We start from the raw sequence: 18037 nt of genomic DNA on the forward strand, positions 1-18037 counted from the left end.
TCTGGACAAAGTTTGATTTTTTTTTTTGCTATTTTGTGGTATGTAACACCCCTTACGGTGCACCAATTGTGCGGAATTTTCTTTTCAGTTTCCAAATCAATTCGCGACATTTCGAAAACAACTTCATGACCGCTACTAAATGACTTGTATTTTGACATGTAAACAAAGCGTGCTCTAATTACACTTCAAAAAAAAAAAAAGATCACCCGTTTGTGTGTAATAACGTGTTAAATGTTCAAGACTACTTTTCGATACAATCCCTAACTCCACTCATAAGGTTCTGTACAACATCTGGTTGCTGTTTCTTATGTACGGAAACCCACTTTTTCTTCATGCCTTACTCAGGTTTGACCTCCTTGGGATGCTTCCGTAGAGTCTACTTCGTAATAGTCCAGTATTTTTCGATTGGCTTAGCTCCGGTATGTGAGGGGAGGGGGTGGTTCGTGTCCTTGGGTACGAGGCTGACCCAGGTGGCTTCGTACCTCTCCAGGACATCCTGTGAATAGTGACACAAAGCTAGATTCGGCCACAAGATTCTAGGGCCCTCGTGTTGCTCCAACAGTGGAAGCAGACGCTTCTGTAGAGGTGCATCTTCAGGTAGATCTTCCCGTTTACAGTCCCGGTAGTCACGAACGTCGTACTCCGTTCGCCACATAAGCAGATCGCTCGTCAAATCATGTGTTTCTTGGCAAACTTTGAAAGCTTCTGCTTCCGTACTTCCTCCAAAACGTCAAACTTGTGCTGGTCGGTGAAAAACACTAGGCCTCGGAAGCTATCGAAAGTCCGCCTTGATGTAAGTATCATCATCCACGATGAGACGATGAGGCTTCGTCAACATCTAGGTGTACAGTTTCCGACTCCGTTACTCTACCACCGTATTTTGCCGTTCGTCACGATTTAAAGCCTTCTGCACTTTATACGTATGCAGTCCCTTTCGGTCCTTGGCTCTCCGGGCGAAGGACTTGGACAGATTAAACTTTTTGGTTACATCCCTGACCGAAACATTGGGATTCCGCTTTAAACGCTTTCACGACACGCTTGTGATCCCGGTCATTAATAAAACATCCATTCTGAACTCATTTCTCCATCCGTTTGATGCTCAGAGATTCGTAGTAACGTTTAATCGCACGACTCACCGTTGACTACACGATTCCGAGTTGTTTTCCGATGTCCCGATGAGAGTGGTGAGGATTTTCCAGGTGCTTGTGCAAAATCAATTCACGACGTTGCATTTCGGTTGACACAATTTTTCCAATTTTCGAAAAACTGACAGCGATGTCAATACAGTGTAAACAATACACTCTAAACTACTTCTACCCCAATTTTTAAGAGAAAATGCCCAATGAGTAATTTTTTACAGCGTTTTTTTGCGTGACACCCTTTTTACATTTCCGAGTCCATTGTCTTGATTGTGATGAGAATCTTGGTTCACAGCTGCTAATAATTTTCCAAATAAGGAACTTCCTGGCAAATTTATCAGCGAAAAAACGTAAAATTTAAATTTTTCAAACAATTGGTTTCTTGATTCCGGATTCTAAATGTTTCAAGCCTTATCTAATGAAAATTTGATCTATTTTCATTATTTTTTGTCAGCGATCCCCCGAAGACCACCGCTCCCGCCAAGGATATGATCGAAGAGGATGAGGAAGAGCAGGAAATCGAAGAAATAGAAGAAGAGGAAGAAAACGAAGAGGAGGAGGATGAAGAAGAGGAAGACGACGAAGAGAAGGAAGTCATACGGAGACCGGAAAGAACAAAATCTGCCTCACCAGCGCCGGTAGTGATTGCAAAAGCAGACTCGCCAAGCCCACCACCGAGACGTCGTCAGTGGCGCACGTGGGATATCCACGACGACTAATCACCCCCGAAAAAAGACAGTTCTTTTTCAGTTCATGAACAGCCACGGGATGGTCACAACGTATGAGTCTAGAGTGTAACAAAACGTTTACTTTCAGTTCTCTGTCCCAAAGACGAACAGATTGAGAGCGTATTCTTTGAAATCAGTTAAGCGCTAAGCTACCGTTAAAATGCTACTAGCTGGAAGAAACAAACCATTAAACATTAGAAGTCTTATAGCTAGCGATACCCGGATGGTCTCGACGAATGAGAAAAGAAATTCCTAACCTATCCCTGGCTATGTACAATAACAAATTTTAAATACCTAACCTTATTCTCTATTTTTGCAGCATTTCAGCCTCGAGGCAATCACGCACCCGACGTATCATCGGAGGTGCTTTGGGTGTTTGAATCGGATACTTTTTCCACCTGGTGGTGGCTTCCGCTGTTGGGTTTCACCCGCCGTAGGAATATCTTCTCGATGCCGTGAATGGGAGATTCGAACATCAGACAGAGGCCCAACGCCGTTAGGAAGGTGAGACAGATGTGGGACAGTGTCGCAGCCGTCTGAAAAAGTATGAATCAGCTGGTTATGTCTTGATTTTCGCGAATTTGAACGATTGGACTCACCAAACTGACAACACTCGCATACAGCGGAACACGCTGGGAAACACTAAAGTACAACTCCACCAAACCGTTAGTTAAATAGGCAGAATACGTTAGCCGGCTGAGTGGAACGAGGGCACTCGATGAGAGGAACTTCTTCAGTGGACCAGCGTGACCTGTCACACACGCAAGCACTAGCCATCCGTTCGAAAGACTCCATCCGAGCCTATGGAGTGCTGCGTATAATGCATTGTCCAGATAGTTGTCCGTTCCGGTTGAATTGTAGAACGTCGAAATGCCCAACATCGAGACCGATCCAATGAATGTGGAACACGTCCAGAGGCAAACCACCTTCTGTTTGCCGATGGTGATGCTGTGAATACGAAGTTCTACATTAGAACGAACTTTTATTTGAGAATGATCAGTCAACTCACCTTTTCTGCTGCATCAAATGGACCAGATAGCCAACGAGCAGACCCACAACGTAAGCCGTTGCTCGCATATGCGTCTTCACGTAGACATTCGCGAAGAACTGGTTGGCCTGTAGATCCACAACCTCACTTAAAGTCAACATTCACTATTAAAACATCAACCCACGCTAAAAAATGTTCATATCTACTCACTCAGTGAAAATCATCAACGATGGATCCAATCGACCACTGTACGTAACCCAAAATGGAATAACGACGGAAACCACCACCACTGCACTCACCAGCAGTAGTGCCGCTCGGCGACCAAGTTTCCACATTGGATACAGTACAATCGGTGCCAGAACGAATAGCTGCGTGTCAGCTGCCAGATACCACGATTGGAACATACACAGCTGATCGGTTCCAATGTAGTTGTTGATGTAAAGTACATTTCGCCACCAGCTCGCCTGGCATCGGGACTGCTCCAGAAGCATCCGCTGGTTCCACAGAGGACCACTGCCCAGCTGGGGTAGCCAGGTTGCATAGAGGGCCATGACTGCGACGTAGGCGGGGGTTAGCCTGAAAGGGGGAGGGGGTGTATCAAACGAATGATGGCAAACTTATTCGGTATTTTGAAGGATGTTTTCTACCTTATATAGCGGAAGACGTAGAGTGCGGCAAAGTTAACCCGACCTCGGCGTTTATCTAGCTCGATCAGCAGCAATCGAGCAAGCAAAAATCCACTCAGCAAAAGAAAAGTGTCCACCAGGAGCGGCGAGTTGAGCAGAAACGCATTGCGGAGCAGTTTTGCTTGCTGAAAGTATGAAAGGATAATTTGCGCTGAATATATTTTTATTTTGATAATTTTGTTGCTAGTTTGTGTAGATATAAACGATAGTTTGAAATTAAAGTTAAATCAAACAATCCACTGACGAAAAATAGAATATGCAGATTATAACGCAGGGGAAGGCTGGGGGTTTTCCGGGTTGCTCATAGAGAGAAATCAACACGCTTTGATCCGTTCGTCAGAAACCGCGAATAACGCTTGTATTAAAAAATGGATTTTACCAATTTTTCATTCGTTCACCTTAACACCTGGTGATGAGATTACTTGTGCATCGTGGTCAATCATAGTAACCCATAAGTTTTCAAACAAAATTTGAAAGCGCTATCAGTTGAACTGCGGAAGTTATGGTGAAAACAGTAAAGCAACTGAGCTCCATGGTTTGTGCGTACAAGGAGCTCCATCCCGTTGCGAAGAAAGTGGACATCGTTAAGTGCTAAACTGAAGCAGAAGGCGTAGGGAAAGGTGGCTACATCGGAGCAACAGGCCAGACCGTGAAAAATACCTAGCGGAGATGGACATCATCATGCGGAAACGTAAGTCAAAACTGGGCGTGTCAGAACAACAAGCTGTGATCCAGAAACGAAGGCTGAAAGTGATGGAGAATGATTTTCTTCCGGGGATCGCCGAAAAATCATCAAGGACGAAGAGACGTATTTAACACTGCATGGCAGAGACTGGCTATTTAACTATACTATACTGGAAAAAACCGGCCGATGAGGTTGACCAGCAGCTTGTGTTGTATCTTTTCGAGAGGATTGAAACCGAGAATCTGAGCAAACTGCGGGTTGAATTAAAAAATTAAGTTCCATCTACGAAATAAGTCCCGTTCTCGCTAACAATGCGATCGGTAAAGAAGGCGTTCCAACCGATGCGAATCTTGGTGTCGACGACGCCGAGGTCTACGCAGAAGCTCTGAAGAATAAGTATATAGTAAAGACGGCAGACTACAGCTGGTGAGTATCCGAAAATTTCAGGGTGTAGCCAGGCGAGCTATTGTCAATTTGATGGGTATCGAGATCCCTAATGCATCCGGTTCTTCCTACACCCAAACTAGCGTTGTCAGAAAACATTATCTTTGGCAGAAATGCCATTTAGTGTGCTGGAGAGTCAAATGCGCAAATAATGAGCTGTTTTAAAAGCTTAAAAATGGTTTGTATGTATGCGTGCAGACATCTCTTTCTGTTTTCTTTTCTCATTTCATTTGGGATTGTGCCAAAAAAAACTTATACGACGTCAATGGGGATCGAACCAACGTCGGCTGGAATGCAACGCTATTCTACACGACCACGCTATCCTCATGGCTAATGATGCTTCTGCAGTTGTTCAGCAAACACGTAATAATATTGCACCTGATTATAAAATGAAGTTGGGAAGTGTTTTCTAAGAGTAAAAAGGAGCGCATGAAGGAGAACAATATCTATATCGGTCTGGACCATGTATGTGGCAAAGTATGCGGAAAGCTTATTTGTCTTTTGTTTCGCTCGCTCGTCTTCTTCTTCTTCTTCAATGGCACTAACGTTCCTAGAGGAACTTCGCCGTCTCAACGTAGTATTACTTGCGTCATTTTTATTAGTACTTAGTTGAGATTTCTATGCCAAATAACACGCCTTGAATGCATTCTGAGTGGCAAGCTCTAGAATACGCGTGATCACAGTGCAAGTCGGAGGAAAATTTCTTTGACGAAAAAATCCCCCGACCAGAACGGGAATCGAACCCGAACACCCGGCATGTTAGTTATGACGCTAACCACTCGGCCAAGGGAGCACGCTCGCTCGTAATAATCTTATATTGCTGTACCATGTATATTATACAAATGTTTACCAGTATTTGTGAGTCATGACATTTTCTGTTATGTTATGTCTCATTTAATGTCATAAATCGGGATGGCAAAACATGAGCTAAAAATCAATTTTGGGTGTAGAACAAGATCAAGCTGAAGCTATAGAGCTACATTAATCGATCAATCTGTCAGATCGAACGGGTGGAACAAGAAGAAGGGAGTAAGGGAAATGATCAAAATAAGTGCAGTCATGAATGAGCTAATGACTATCTTCAAAATTTTCATTTAATCCTTAAAAGGCTACGAGAGAGTTAGTTTGGATCCTCTAATTGACCTTTCTCAGTGCTAGAGAATGTTAATGGTTTGTGTCTGGTATGCGCTTACTGTACAACCAATGTTACAACAACTGAATGGTTCAAGCCTATGTCACACTCGACAAGCGATAGTCGACTGCGTCAGTGACAACCCGTTTCGCCGAGCAAAGAGAGTGCCGCCATCATCTGTCATCTTTCAGATAATGTCCAAGGCAACAAGACGTGTTTCTCGGGTCAATGGCTTACAAGGAGTTCGCTGGTTGGTTCTTGGCTTGCCGTGGATTTCACAGTTTGAAACGTCACTAATAGAATAAGAAAAAAAAGAGCAAGGGGAAAAGTACGAGGAAGAAGAAGAGGAAGAGGAAGAGGAAGAGGAAGAGGAAGAGGAAGAGGAAGAGGAAGAGGAAGAGGAAGAGGAAGAGGAAGAGGAAGAGGAAGAGGAAGAGGAAGAGGAAGAGGAAGAGGAAGAGGAAGAGGAAGAGGAAGAGGAAGAGGAAGAGGAAGAGGAAGAGGAAGAGGAAGAGGAAGAGGAAGAGGAAGAGGAAGAGGAAGAGGAAGAGGAAGAGGAAGAGGAAGAGGAAGAGGAAGAGGAAGAGGAAGAGGAAGAGGAAGAGGAAGAGGAAGAGGAAAAGGAAAAGGAAAAGGAAAAGGAAAAGGAAAAGGAAAAGGAAAAGGAAAAGGAAAAGGAAAAGGAAAAGGAAAAGGAAAAGGAAAAGGAAAAGGAAAAGGAAAAGGAAAAGGAAAAGGAAAAGGAAAAGGAAAAGGAAAAGGAAAAGGAAGAAGAAGAGGAAGAGGAAAAGGAAAAGGAAAAGGAAAAGGAAAAGGAAAAGGAAAAGGAAAAGGAAAAGGAAGAAGAGGAAGAGGAAGAAGAGGAGGAAGACAATTCACGGGAAACTTTGGAGGATAAATCCATATTCAAAAACGAAATTCATTTGATACCAAGTAACAAAAACTATTGTAAATAATTCGGATGAATTAATAAATTGTAGTTACTGTTGTGAAATAATTTAATGTTGTGTAATTAGACGTTTTGAAGTGAACGAAGTGTTTTCCAAAATTAATGGTTCTTCGTATGGTTTATGTGTTCTATGTGTTTATGTGTTATGTTTATGTTATCCAGGTAGCTAAATTTACACATTCCTGCTTTTTATCAGATTTTGTTTTTTTTTGGGTTATGTTATTGAAACATTTTCTCCACATTTAACATGTTTGCTTTGTAAGTAAAGAATTTGAACAAATGCCATTTTACAACAAACCATGCATTGTAATAGATTACGTGTAGGACACACATTCCGGAGTGCAATAAAAAAACCTGCGGGCACAAAAGTACCCCCGACTTGCATGTTTTTAAGAGGCTTCAAACAAACGCCTGTAGCTTATTTGCAATGCCGATTTCTTCATGCACGTTGCTTTTGAAGTCTGTGTTAGGGAACCCATTCGGTGGGTACAAAAGTTCCACCTACTTGCATATGTTTGCAATGCCGGTTTCCCCCGGCTCCTTCGCTTTGAAGTCTGTGTAGGCGAAACCGCAAATCGAGCCAATCAAAACGTGGCAGTTGGGATGTTTAGATAACTCTTGACATTTTACAATTATTAATAGTTTATATCATGAAAAATAACATTTTATTCATTGTAATAGATGCGTCAAAATATTCGATCTATTAAGAAATGTTCCAGTTATAGGCAATACGCAATAATTCGCAATACGATTCAGTCTATTAGATTCAACCACATATGAGCACATGCATTTTAAAATAATTTGCGAAGAGATAAACAAGCGAAATGAATGAACCAATTTCGTCGTTTGACGTCAACAATACGGTTACTTCTTGGACACCACTCTTAATTTTTGTTGTTGTTGTCTCTATTCAGTATACTATTCATGTTGATTGCATTACATTACATTTTTAAAAGAACCTTTTTGAAACATTACATTCGAGAAAATATTCCATTTGATTTTTTTTTATATTATTTGATTCGATTATAGATATATTTGCTATAGTTTACTATAGTTGATTCTACTTTGAATCAGAGGAACAAATGCTGAATGCTTGCGTTAGGCCCCCGTAGCAACAACTCCTTCATCAATAACTTTGTGGCTAGCTGTGCACGTCAAACAAGGTAATGTTGTTCCTCAAACATAATCTCGTCATTATTATAAATTATTATAAAAAAATAAAATAATTCGGGACTTTCACTCTGAAAAAGCTTATCCAATTTTCGCACAATTACCAGCTCATCATCAGAAGACAGGATCCGTTTGTGTCCTCTACCCTGGAGATTTTCCATGGTTCCTACGTATTTCCACTTGCTTATGATTTTCTTTGCTGTAAAATGGGTTCTTCCGACAACAGCTGCTATTTACCGCAATGTTTTTTCTCGACAAATCTTACCTGTTAACATTTTACGTGTAACAATATCTATTTCTTTCCTCTTACTTGCCATTTTGATAGAAACTTTTTCAAACATCATCAAGAAACAAAAACCAACAGTGGATGGGGACATTACACATTTACGAAAATAGTACTCAAATTCGCAATAATCTTACTTTCAAGGTTTGTTTGTTTGGAGCAAATCTGGAGAAAAACGCGGAATTTTCTTGCACGTATAGCTAGTTGAGTGTGAGTAATTGATATGCATCAAAACAATTATGTATTAAAAAAAGACGGGTGGGTAATGTCGGGGACATAACCGGAGTGACGTAGGACTATACAAAGGGGACAGCTTTTGTTAAATATATATTTTAAATATATTGTTTTATTTTCTTCTCCTACGTGAATACCTACCTATCTACCTGAAAAATGGATTAGTTTACTGTTTACTCTTTATGAATATGTTGATGGTTCTGAAAAGAACCTTTGGTGTTGTGTTTTTGTTATCACTCGATATTCCCATCTTGTTCGGCTAAACCTTCCTGTTTAGCTATTGCGTTTGCCACTCGCCACAGCTTTCACAGTTGGAAAATTTCTTCCCATCCAGCTTGTGACATGTTGTTCAGTAAATTACATTTAATGCGACGTGCCAGAGAAACACTTTGCCACTCACTGAAACTAATTGTTGCCTTGATGAGCGCCGAACCGAAGCTGCTCTGTTCTTGATGCGGGTTTTCCGATTGTCGTGAGCAGCTTTGCAAGCCAACTCGAGCACTCCGACGGCCGAAACTCTATAATCGCTGTTAGGTATACTGGTGCTCCGACACCAATCCGTTCGGCCTAGTTACCCTTGCGGAGCAATCAGTGAATGCGACCAACAGGGAACTGGAGACCTGCACGGTTCGAGTGAGACTTTGCCTTTCCCTTAACTTGTCCTACTTTGTTACGTCCACGATGCCGATGCCGTACAACCACACGGGTTTACGGTTTGAAAGAAAATAAGATATTTTTTTGGGGTCCGCGTGTTTTATACTCTAGCGGTACACACTCACAGGATAGAGACAAATCGGCAGACTCAGCCAGAGGGGCGAGTCCAACGAGACGAACGAATGAGCGTTAAAAGGGAGCGATGGCAAAAAAATACATTCATTACGATTTGTTCGCTCGTTGGATTCACATGCAGGCTAAAAAGGGTCCTTTTCAGGATCACAAAATTATCTTTAATCTAAAGAGTTTATTTTTTTGATATCACTCGATATCTCCATCTTGTTCGGCTAAACCTTCCTGTTTAGCGGTTTTTTGCCACTCGCCACAGCTTTCACAGTTGGAAAATTTCTTCCCATCCAGCTTTGTGACATGTTGTACAGTAAATTACATTCAATGCGACGTGCCGAAGCGCCACTCAGTGTCACATTGGAGGCGATTTTAACCTGTAATTGAACATTTGCGATGACAGTGGTACAGTGTCGACTTTCAATGTGGGGTCATAATTTGGATCTCTATGTTTACAAAAATGTCCAACTAAATAAGTCGCATTACATGTCTGTCCAATTAGCTAAATGTCGAACTAATTGTAAATTACTGTACTTTCAATCTGGAAACAATTTAAGAATTGGTGAAAATTGAATAATCAGGAAATTCCCCAACTATCAATAAGCTCAGAACAGCTGCCAAATTCACATACTCATCAGATCCTGGCAAACAAATTATGAAAAAATCAATTTGTGTTTTATTATTATTTTGGATAATGTTTTAGAAAGCATTGAACTGTATTTCCTAAACTCTTTTTTGGAAGGTTTAATGGCCCTGAAAAGCGCCTTGTTTTATGGAATGGTTCCAATTTAGAAAACTTAGTACTCGTGGTTTTGAAAAAAACCATTTCGAACGCCCTCGATGCCGCCTTGTTCTGGATTTGCCACCATAGCAGTTTGTATAAAGAACAAACTTTTTTCTTCTGCTACCTGGTGCCGTTTTGCGATTGCGTTTGCCACTCGCCACTCGCTGCAACTGCCTGTTGTCTTGATGTCCACCGAACCGAATGTGTTCTGTTCCGAATGCGGGTTTTCTTATCGTCGCGAGCAGCTTTGCCAGCTAACTCGATCACTTCGGCGGCCGAAACTATATAACGCCGGCTAGGTGGACTGGTGCACTGGTACTAACGCGCTCGGCCTAGCTACCCTTGCGGGGAACTCCAGATCAACACGGTTCGAGCGGGATTTTGCCTTTCCCTTCACTTTTCCTCCTTTACCATGTCCAGACATGGCTGCTTGGGTTGGTTTGTTGATGTGTTGTGATGCGAACCGGTGTGGTATACGGTTTGAATGAGAATGATCGTTACGGCAGCGGAGCGGGGATTTTTAAGCTGACTGGCTGGCTCGAGAATTACGCATGTGTGAGACTGCGACCAATGTTTCGTTCATTTTTTTTCTTTTTCCTTTCCAATCGTGCTTCATTCTATTTCGCTGCTGCTCTAGTTTCCCGTTTTGGTCGGTACGATTTGAGGAACACAAAATGGACCAATCAAAAATGGGCACATAGTGCATTTTGACAATGCTTGATATTTTACAATTATTCAATTATTTATCTCATGAAAAATGAAATGTTATTCGTTATGATAGATGCGTACATATATTTCCTATCAATTGATGCAAAAATCTTTGCGGTCTATTGAGAAATGCTCGAGTTATAAGCGTTCCAAATCTTGCATTTTTTCTTACTTGTTCAGTGCCTAGATTTCCATTTCACCCCCTATATCTTCCGGTTAGACGTAGTCCTACGTCAATATTTTGTACCAAATAAATGGAAAGTACCGTCAAGTACACTCAAATTTGAGATTGACTATAGATCTATAGAGTTCCAATTCAGATGATTTTTATTTATTTTTTTATAGCTGAAAAAATTGTATTGTGTATTATTTCAACACGTTTGGTCGGTTCATTCTAAATCCATTTTTGGAAGAATGTCGGAAGTTAGAATTGAGACCTTTAGCGTGAGTGGTACGGATGTTACAACTACGCCAGATCACCTTCACTAATTCAGTTAAATGATTCTACAGGTTGTTGTTCAAGTTGCAAGAGAAGAATGCAACATATGGACAGTTTGTGTATTCTTCTGGAAAAGGCAAGGCGATTGAATCAACTATTAGCAACCGCTTGCATTCTGAACTAATTTTTGAAGAGCGATACGAATTAACGAAATCCATTTTTAGTCACTATAATAGTTTGGTCGGGAGAGAGCATCGGGATTCATCATCGGCGCCCTTACACTTGAAGTAATTCGAACGTGGTTCACCCATATAATTCACACAGGAAGCACAATTGGACGAAAAAAGTTTCAATTGAACAGTGTAGCATACGCATGAATCATCCGACTATCATTTATGACTTTATGACTTTGTTGGACTTTTACACCCATATAATTTTGGAACAAATCTTAAACACTATACAACGAAATCAGTTCATTTCCTAGACATGTGCTTACTAACATTATTCTGTTTCAATCGACATACTGATTAAGGCGGAACAATGACTGTGAGTCATGTTGATTATTTTTCAATCATCATAGTAAAGCTGACGCATAATTGCAGCGCGCAGCACATACTTTACGACCATAAGCGAGCGTAATAAACTGACCCACTTTACGACCGTGCGCGTATACTCGATGAAACATAACAAGCGCGCGCCAAACAAACCAAACTTCTATGTTTATGTTTATGTTCATTTCTCTTACTAACTTAGAATAAGGAAACAAAAATGTAAGAATTTATAAAACTTTGTGAATTGAATAAACAGGAGGACAGTCGAGTTCGGAACGCAAAGGGAGCATGATGTTATTCCTGATGACCAAACCCTCAGGCGGAACAGATGCCCTTTTTGTCCGCCACTACAGGCACCGAGACGGTCTGTGCGCTTTGATTTTATTCTGAAGTTTCTGCTATACTATTCCATACCTACGAAATCATATTAACTCAGGAATTGACAGGACATGATCATGTCAGTCGAAAAAGGTTTTGTGAAGAAAAGCTTCAGATAATAAGTTATAAACGGGCGAGATTACGGGAGCTGCATTTGCATTTCGAGTGAGCACTTTACGCACGCCATGTATTCTAAGTAGGATATAAAAATTATACCTTACGGCTTCATTATACTTACGGCTTCAATTCCTTGGTATAGAAATCAATAGTAGGTAAACACAAATGCACAGAACAAATGTATGGTAAAATGGATATGTTTCCATTTTTTGTTAATTTAAATCAATTACGGAATAGGGAATCGTAATGTATTATCTATCAAACAATTTACAAAGAATTTATAATTCTATGGAATTCTATGCAAATAGTTCGTTGGTAACCAAAGTAGTCAATAACATTAAGGTGAAGGTGGAAGCTAGCCATTGTAGTTGTATAGGTGAACCCCCGTGTAAAAATGGGGTAATAGTGTTTGTGAGAGAAGAGCAAAGCACACGTAAGTAGATCAATTCACTTATCAGACTGTGTGGCGCTACATTGACACGAGACTTTGAATACATTTGAAAAAAAAACAAATAACAATTCAATACTAAAGTAAAATGTATGAACGATATGTTCCGATGAACAATTGCAAATATAAATATATATAGAAGGTGTATTTGCATATGATTCTGATTATACGCGAGCGTAACATGAGCAAATTTATAACACATGCGAATTGGGGCTCTTTTGGTATTAACAAGTTCTTCCGCATAGTAACTCGATGTTGATAATTCCTTAATATTTTCCTTCGTTGATCGTATTGTTTTCACATATTCACGTTGGAAAGCCTTAACCCTTCTCTTCGTTGGCCGAAGCATTTTGATTGAATGTAACTGTACTTTTCCGTTTACCATTTTTGACAGCAGAGGCAGCCGTGGCAGTGTTCCGAGCTCTGCAATACAATTTTCTACATTTTTCTTACCCAATGTTAAAGTTGCTAAAACTTACATTATAGACCCATTAAACGTAAAAACAATAATTGTATTGATATCAACACAATTTTATTCTATTGATTTTCATGACATGGGACGCTATGACTCCGGAAAAACATTTTATTGAGTGGTTTTTATAGCTGTTTCGATGATGTTGTTTGGCATCAGTGTCGAAAAAATAACGATGCTTCCACCAATACAAACAAAACCATTGCAGAAGATTGAAAAACGAAAATTTAACTTTCAGAGCACTTGCTCGAGTTTTCCGACGTTCTTCACTATACGGTGCGAAAGCAGATGAAAATTTAATATCTTGTGAGTAATCGATTAGAGTTTGGTTGATATTACTTGATGGGAAGTGTGCGAAAACGATCATTTTCTTCACACTGTTTCGCAAAATTATTGATTTTCGGGCGAGAGGTGAGGGAGGGAGATGAAAGAAATGAGCGCCATTGTGGCTAGCTTCCACCTTCACCTTAAAACTATATCATAAAAAACGTGACATGTTTTTTGATTTGGAAACCTTACAGGAAAAATACAGGAGGCTGAGTTTTTCTAAACTATGGAAAGATTTGTAATACTGGAGTGTTACAAATTTTATGATTTTTTCTTTCCAAAATTTATTCAGTATCTGAATATTTCTTAGTTATTGAGAGCAAAGCAGGCACATCTAAGAATATTTGATCCAATGGTTTTATCCTTGGGTTCTATTCAGTCAATAAAATTCTTCAGAAAAATTGTGTCTCTTTGTTTATTTTTTATTTCTTTTTTTAATTCACCGTTTTTATCCCCGAAATATTTGGTCAGCTCACGTCCAATGAATGCATATATCTAGATGGTCAAGTTTTTCGATAATATTTGAAATTTTGCGTCTAAATAACAGAAACTGAGCTGCCCGAAAAAATGGCCGAAAAATGCTTTGGTTGAAATTGTGACCGAGCGTCACGGCTTTGTCGTGACTCAACGTGATGAACAGAATGAATTTGTGCTTCACCCAACAATCCAATCATACAAATTGTGCATTGGATCATGTGTGAATATTAAGTAATCAGATTGAAGCAATAACAAAGTAAACAAAGAAACCAAAGTCATATTGCGTTCACATTAGAATATTTCCCGCGAACCAAAACGATTCAAAAAAAAATCCCCGAAGATTATCGGATCGCAGTACCGTCGTTCAGGGTTGCATCGAGTAATTAGCTCGTTTGCGTGCGTGCACTTGGGGAACGATTAATGGCTCACCGCTTTCACCCTGATTCTCTCGAAGCACCATAGTCCATCGGAATCAATTACTCACTGAATCAGTTCCCAACGTACCATCGCTGCAGAATGGCGCACATAAAGAGTTGTATCATCGTTGGGGCATTTTTTGCGCTACTTGCATCAAACGAAGCGAAAATAGGAAACGAAATTAATCCAGTCGGGGCCAGAGTGGACATAATCGACGATATCGAGGCCTTTCAGACGGCCCACTCCCATGTTCAGATCACTCCACTGAATGCCACCCGCAATGTTCACCAGCAGATAATCTACAAACTCGGGAACCGGGTAGTCGGTAAGTCGCGCCCTTCCTTGTCCACATTCCTCGGGGGCAACTGTATTCAATTTGTTGCACTTCCAGGAGACCGCCTGGTTGGCACCGCCACCGACAGCAAAACGTATCCCACCTTGAAGGACGTGACGCTAAACATAGCGTATCCCACGTCGGGAGTGGGCGCAATCATCACCTACGTGCAAATCGTGGTCAACCAGAGCTCCAAACTGTACAAGGGATACGTGGTGTCCGGCGGGATCGGTCAGCGATTCATCCAAATTGTGATCGAAGCGCACAGTACACTGTTCTTCAATTACAATGCACAAATTTTTGGTATATAATCATACGATTTGAATAAAGAACTTTTGTTGTGACTCACCTCTCCGTGAAAGCCGGGATTGTAGGCTGCTCCTCCCGCCATGAAGAGCAGGGCGTGACCGCCGAGAATGAAAAACATAGCCACTGCCTTGATTCCGTTGATACAGCCCAGTCCGTGATCGTCTTTGCTGTCCTGGGCTAGCTTCCGAATATTCTCCACCACCGAGAATGACTTCAGCACAAATCCAAGCGTTGACTGTTTGTTCGATTTCGAGCAGCTGCGTATCGACCACAGGTGGAACCCGGTGCCGGCTATGACCATGAGTACGAAAAACAGCATCACGACGGCGTACGCAATGTCCATCGAAGAAGCGCTCACCGGTTTCTCCTGGTGGCATCCGTGACCGGGTATGCTTACCTCCCGAAAGCCGGTGATCTGATGCAGCAATCGAACAATGTCCGCTTGCTGGCAAGAGGCCGGAAGGCACACTCCCCAGTGAACTAGGGTTGTGTTTGCGATCGCCACATTTCGGGACACCATCGTCCGTACCTGGTAACCGTCCACGCGGACATCAGCCAGACAGTACTGGGCGACCACAGCACGATCCTGGTTCACCCCCATGCACTGATCGAAGTGACCCAGCTGAAAGACATTCCCGTACTCGATTCCGGAAGTGGCTTTGGCCGACGCGTCAAACACTGGAAGAAGAAACAAAACAAAACGGAAACTAAGATTCATTGATAACCGGTTATTATTGTAATTGGCGGATGATTTACAACGCGCGCATGTCCAACCGAATGTAATGGGCTCGGCCAGCGCGATCATTATTCATCGGGGTGGGCTGATTAGTATTCACCGGCCCTATCGAACCCGGCCCGCTCTGATGTCATCATTCGAAGATCGCGAACAGGTTATGCTTAGTACGTGTCTTTCGCTCTGTCCAGAAACGATATTAACGCAAATGGCTTTTTCTGTTTAGCCGCCGTCCGGAACACTGTTATCTGATCGGTTTGATTGATTGTAACGATCGTGGTTCTCGAACAAGTCAAAAGAACACAGGTCTGACCGGAAAGGAACATTTTTTTCCTGTCTCTAAGTGACATTTGACAGACATTTTTAATGGCAAATATGGCCAGCTTTAAGGGCATTTGGTGGAGATATTAATAACCAGTCACACCTAAAGGGATTTTTTTAAAGATAGTGCTGTTCTTTGGGTGATGGTTATGTGGTTAAAGTAACAGTCTCGCAACCCGGCCGGCCTGGATTCAATCTCAATTGGCATCGTTGGGATTTTTTGAGGCGTCTTCCTCCTCTGGTTACGTTTTCCTCCGGAAGAGATGTAAACTGTCCATGTTTGAATAGGTCACGTAAATGACAAAATGAACAAATCGACTTTTTCGTCGCTACACAATGTAATATATATTATATAATATAATATATGCGTGCAAACACGCATTTTTTGTTCGGATACATTTGAGCATTTTTTTTAAATTTCGAAAGTATAGCTTCCATACATCGTTTAAAAATTAACAATTAGTAGTATTCTGTGCTACAAGCTACATCCTACATTTAAATCAGATTAGTAATGAAATGAAAAAAATATAGGTTCTCAACATTGTTACTCATCAAATTCGTCATCGAATCATTCAACGTAATGATCTTTTTACTTATGATAAAAAGATGTCAGACCTCAAATATTTTTCTTATACTTGTGGCATAAATTTTGTGACAATTTGTACAAATTTTTACCGTACGTTATCAATGTTAAAAATAGTTCTACAGACTAAGTGAGTTGCGGGCGATGATTTAATGATTCAGACACAGCTGCTGTATAGAAATTTCAATGCCAATTTAGCTGTTTAATTGATTTGCTAGAAGTTCGCTAGATGGTTGAATATTTAACCCAAGTTCAATAAATCATGACGACAACATCTTTTAAACTTATTTCATGTTTCACTCATTATTTGCTAACCCAATTCAACTATTCTTAACATATCAATCTATTTGAGTCTCTGGAAAATTAATCTAACAGTCAAGCTACCGACGGAGACGTTTTGACTACTATTGGGAATAAAGGGTGTGTCACATCAAATTGCATCACGGAAAAAACGCTGTAGAAATTTAATTTTTAGGAATTATATCTTCAGCTTTCGCTTATAATCAGATAAGAGTGTATAGATCACGTTGGCCATGCTTCACTGTCAATTTTTCGTAAATTTGGAAAAATGTCGTCGAACGAAAAAGAGCGTCGTGAATTAATCCTGTGCACTCATTTCGAGAATCCGGAGTTGTCACATCGGGACATCGGTAAGATGCTGGGAATCGTCCAATCCACGGTCAGCAGAGTACTAAAACGATACTTCGAGAACCTAATCATCGACCGGAAGGTGAAGAACGGCAAAAATGGATGCTCCGTCAGTGAAAAAGATCACAAGCGCGTAGTTAAGCAGTTTAGACGTGATCCGAGAAGTTCGGTACGGGATGTCACCAATAAGCTGAATTTGTCAAGTTCATTCGTCCAGCGGACCAAGCAGCGGGAGGGCCTGCGTACATACAAGGTTCAGAAGGCTCCTAACCGCGACGAAAGGCAAAACATGGTGGGGAAGACGCGAGCCCGGAAACTGTACACCGAAATGCTGACGAAGCCGCATTGCCTGGTAATGGACGACGAAACCTACGTCAAAGCGGACTTTCGTCAGCTGCCGGGCCTGTTGCTCTTCTCCGCAGAGGACAAATTCAGCGTTCCGTAGGAGATTCGCAAACAGAAACTATCCAAGTTTGCCAAAAAGTACATGGTGTGGCAAGCGATCTGCTCTTGCGGAAAGCGGAGCGCCCCCTTCGTGATGACCGGCACGGTAAACGGGCAGGTTTACCTTAAGGAGTGCCTACAGAAGCGCTTACTACCACTATTGAAGCAGCACGAGGGCCCGACCATCTTCTGGCCGGATCTCGCTTCGTGCCACTATTCAAAGGACGTGTTGGAGTGGTACGAAGCCAACGGGGTCACCTTCGTGCCAAAGGAAATGAACCCGGCCAACGCGCCGGAGCTTCGCCCAATAGAGAAATATTGGGCGATTA

General features: G+C 41.4%; 3 protein-coding genes across 4 annotated transcripts in view; 2 read left to right on the top strand and 1 right to left on the bottom strand.

The window, feature by feature from the left end:
• LOC129776058 (uncharacterized) overlaps positions 1–2084 on the top strand; it is a 27790-nt gene extending 25706 nt beyond the window's left edge. The window contains exon 6 of the mRNA XM_055781445.1: positions 1594–2084. Coding sequence (XP_055637420.1) covers positions 1594–1858 — 265 coding nt within the window. The 3' untranslated portion in view covers positions 1859–2084. The remainder of the gene's footprint in view (positions 1–1593) is intronic.
• LOC129776068 (nose resistant to fluoxetine protein 6-like) overlaps positions 1915–18037 on the bottom strand; it is a 57743-nt gene continuing 41620 nt past the window's right edge. The window contains exons 2-7 of one of the 2 annotated variants that reach the window (XM_055781465.1): positions 15020–15657; positions 3503–3666; positions 3066–3431; positions 2877–3002; positions 2467–2815; positions 1915–2403 (exon numbers count right to left, since the gene is read on the bottom strand). In XM_055781465.1, coding sequence (XP_055637440.1) covers positions 2206–2403; positions 2467–2815; positions 2877–3002; positions 3066–3431; positions 3503–3666; positions 15020–15657 — 1841 coding nt within the window. In that variant the 3' untranslated portion in view covers positions 1915–2205. The remainder of the gene's footprint in view (positions 2404–2466; positions 2816–2876; positions 3003–3065; positions 3432–3502; positions 3667–15019; positions 15658–18037) is intronic. The other variant, XM_055781455.1, reaches the window with a different exon arrangement.
• On the top strand, positions 14397–15018 carry LOC129776078 (uncharacterized). The gene is made up of 2 exons (XM_055781479.1): positions 14397–14661; positions 14728–15018. Exons 1-2 carry the CDS (start codon positions 14436–14438, stop codon positions 14979–14981), a joined length of 480 nt encoding a protein of 159 aa, XP_055637454.1. The 5' UTR covers positions 14397–14435; the 3' UTR covers positions 14982–15018.

This window comes from Toxorhynchites rutilus, chromosome 1 (genome assembly GCF_029784135.1).
Source record: "Toxorhynchites rutilus septentrionalis strain SRP chromosome 1, ASM2978413v1, whole genome shotgun sequence".
NCBI lineage: Eukaryota > Metazoa > Arthropoda > Insecta > Diptera > Culicidae > Toxorhynchites > Toxorhynchites rutilus.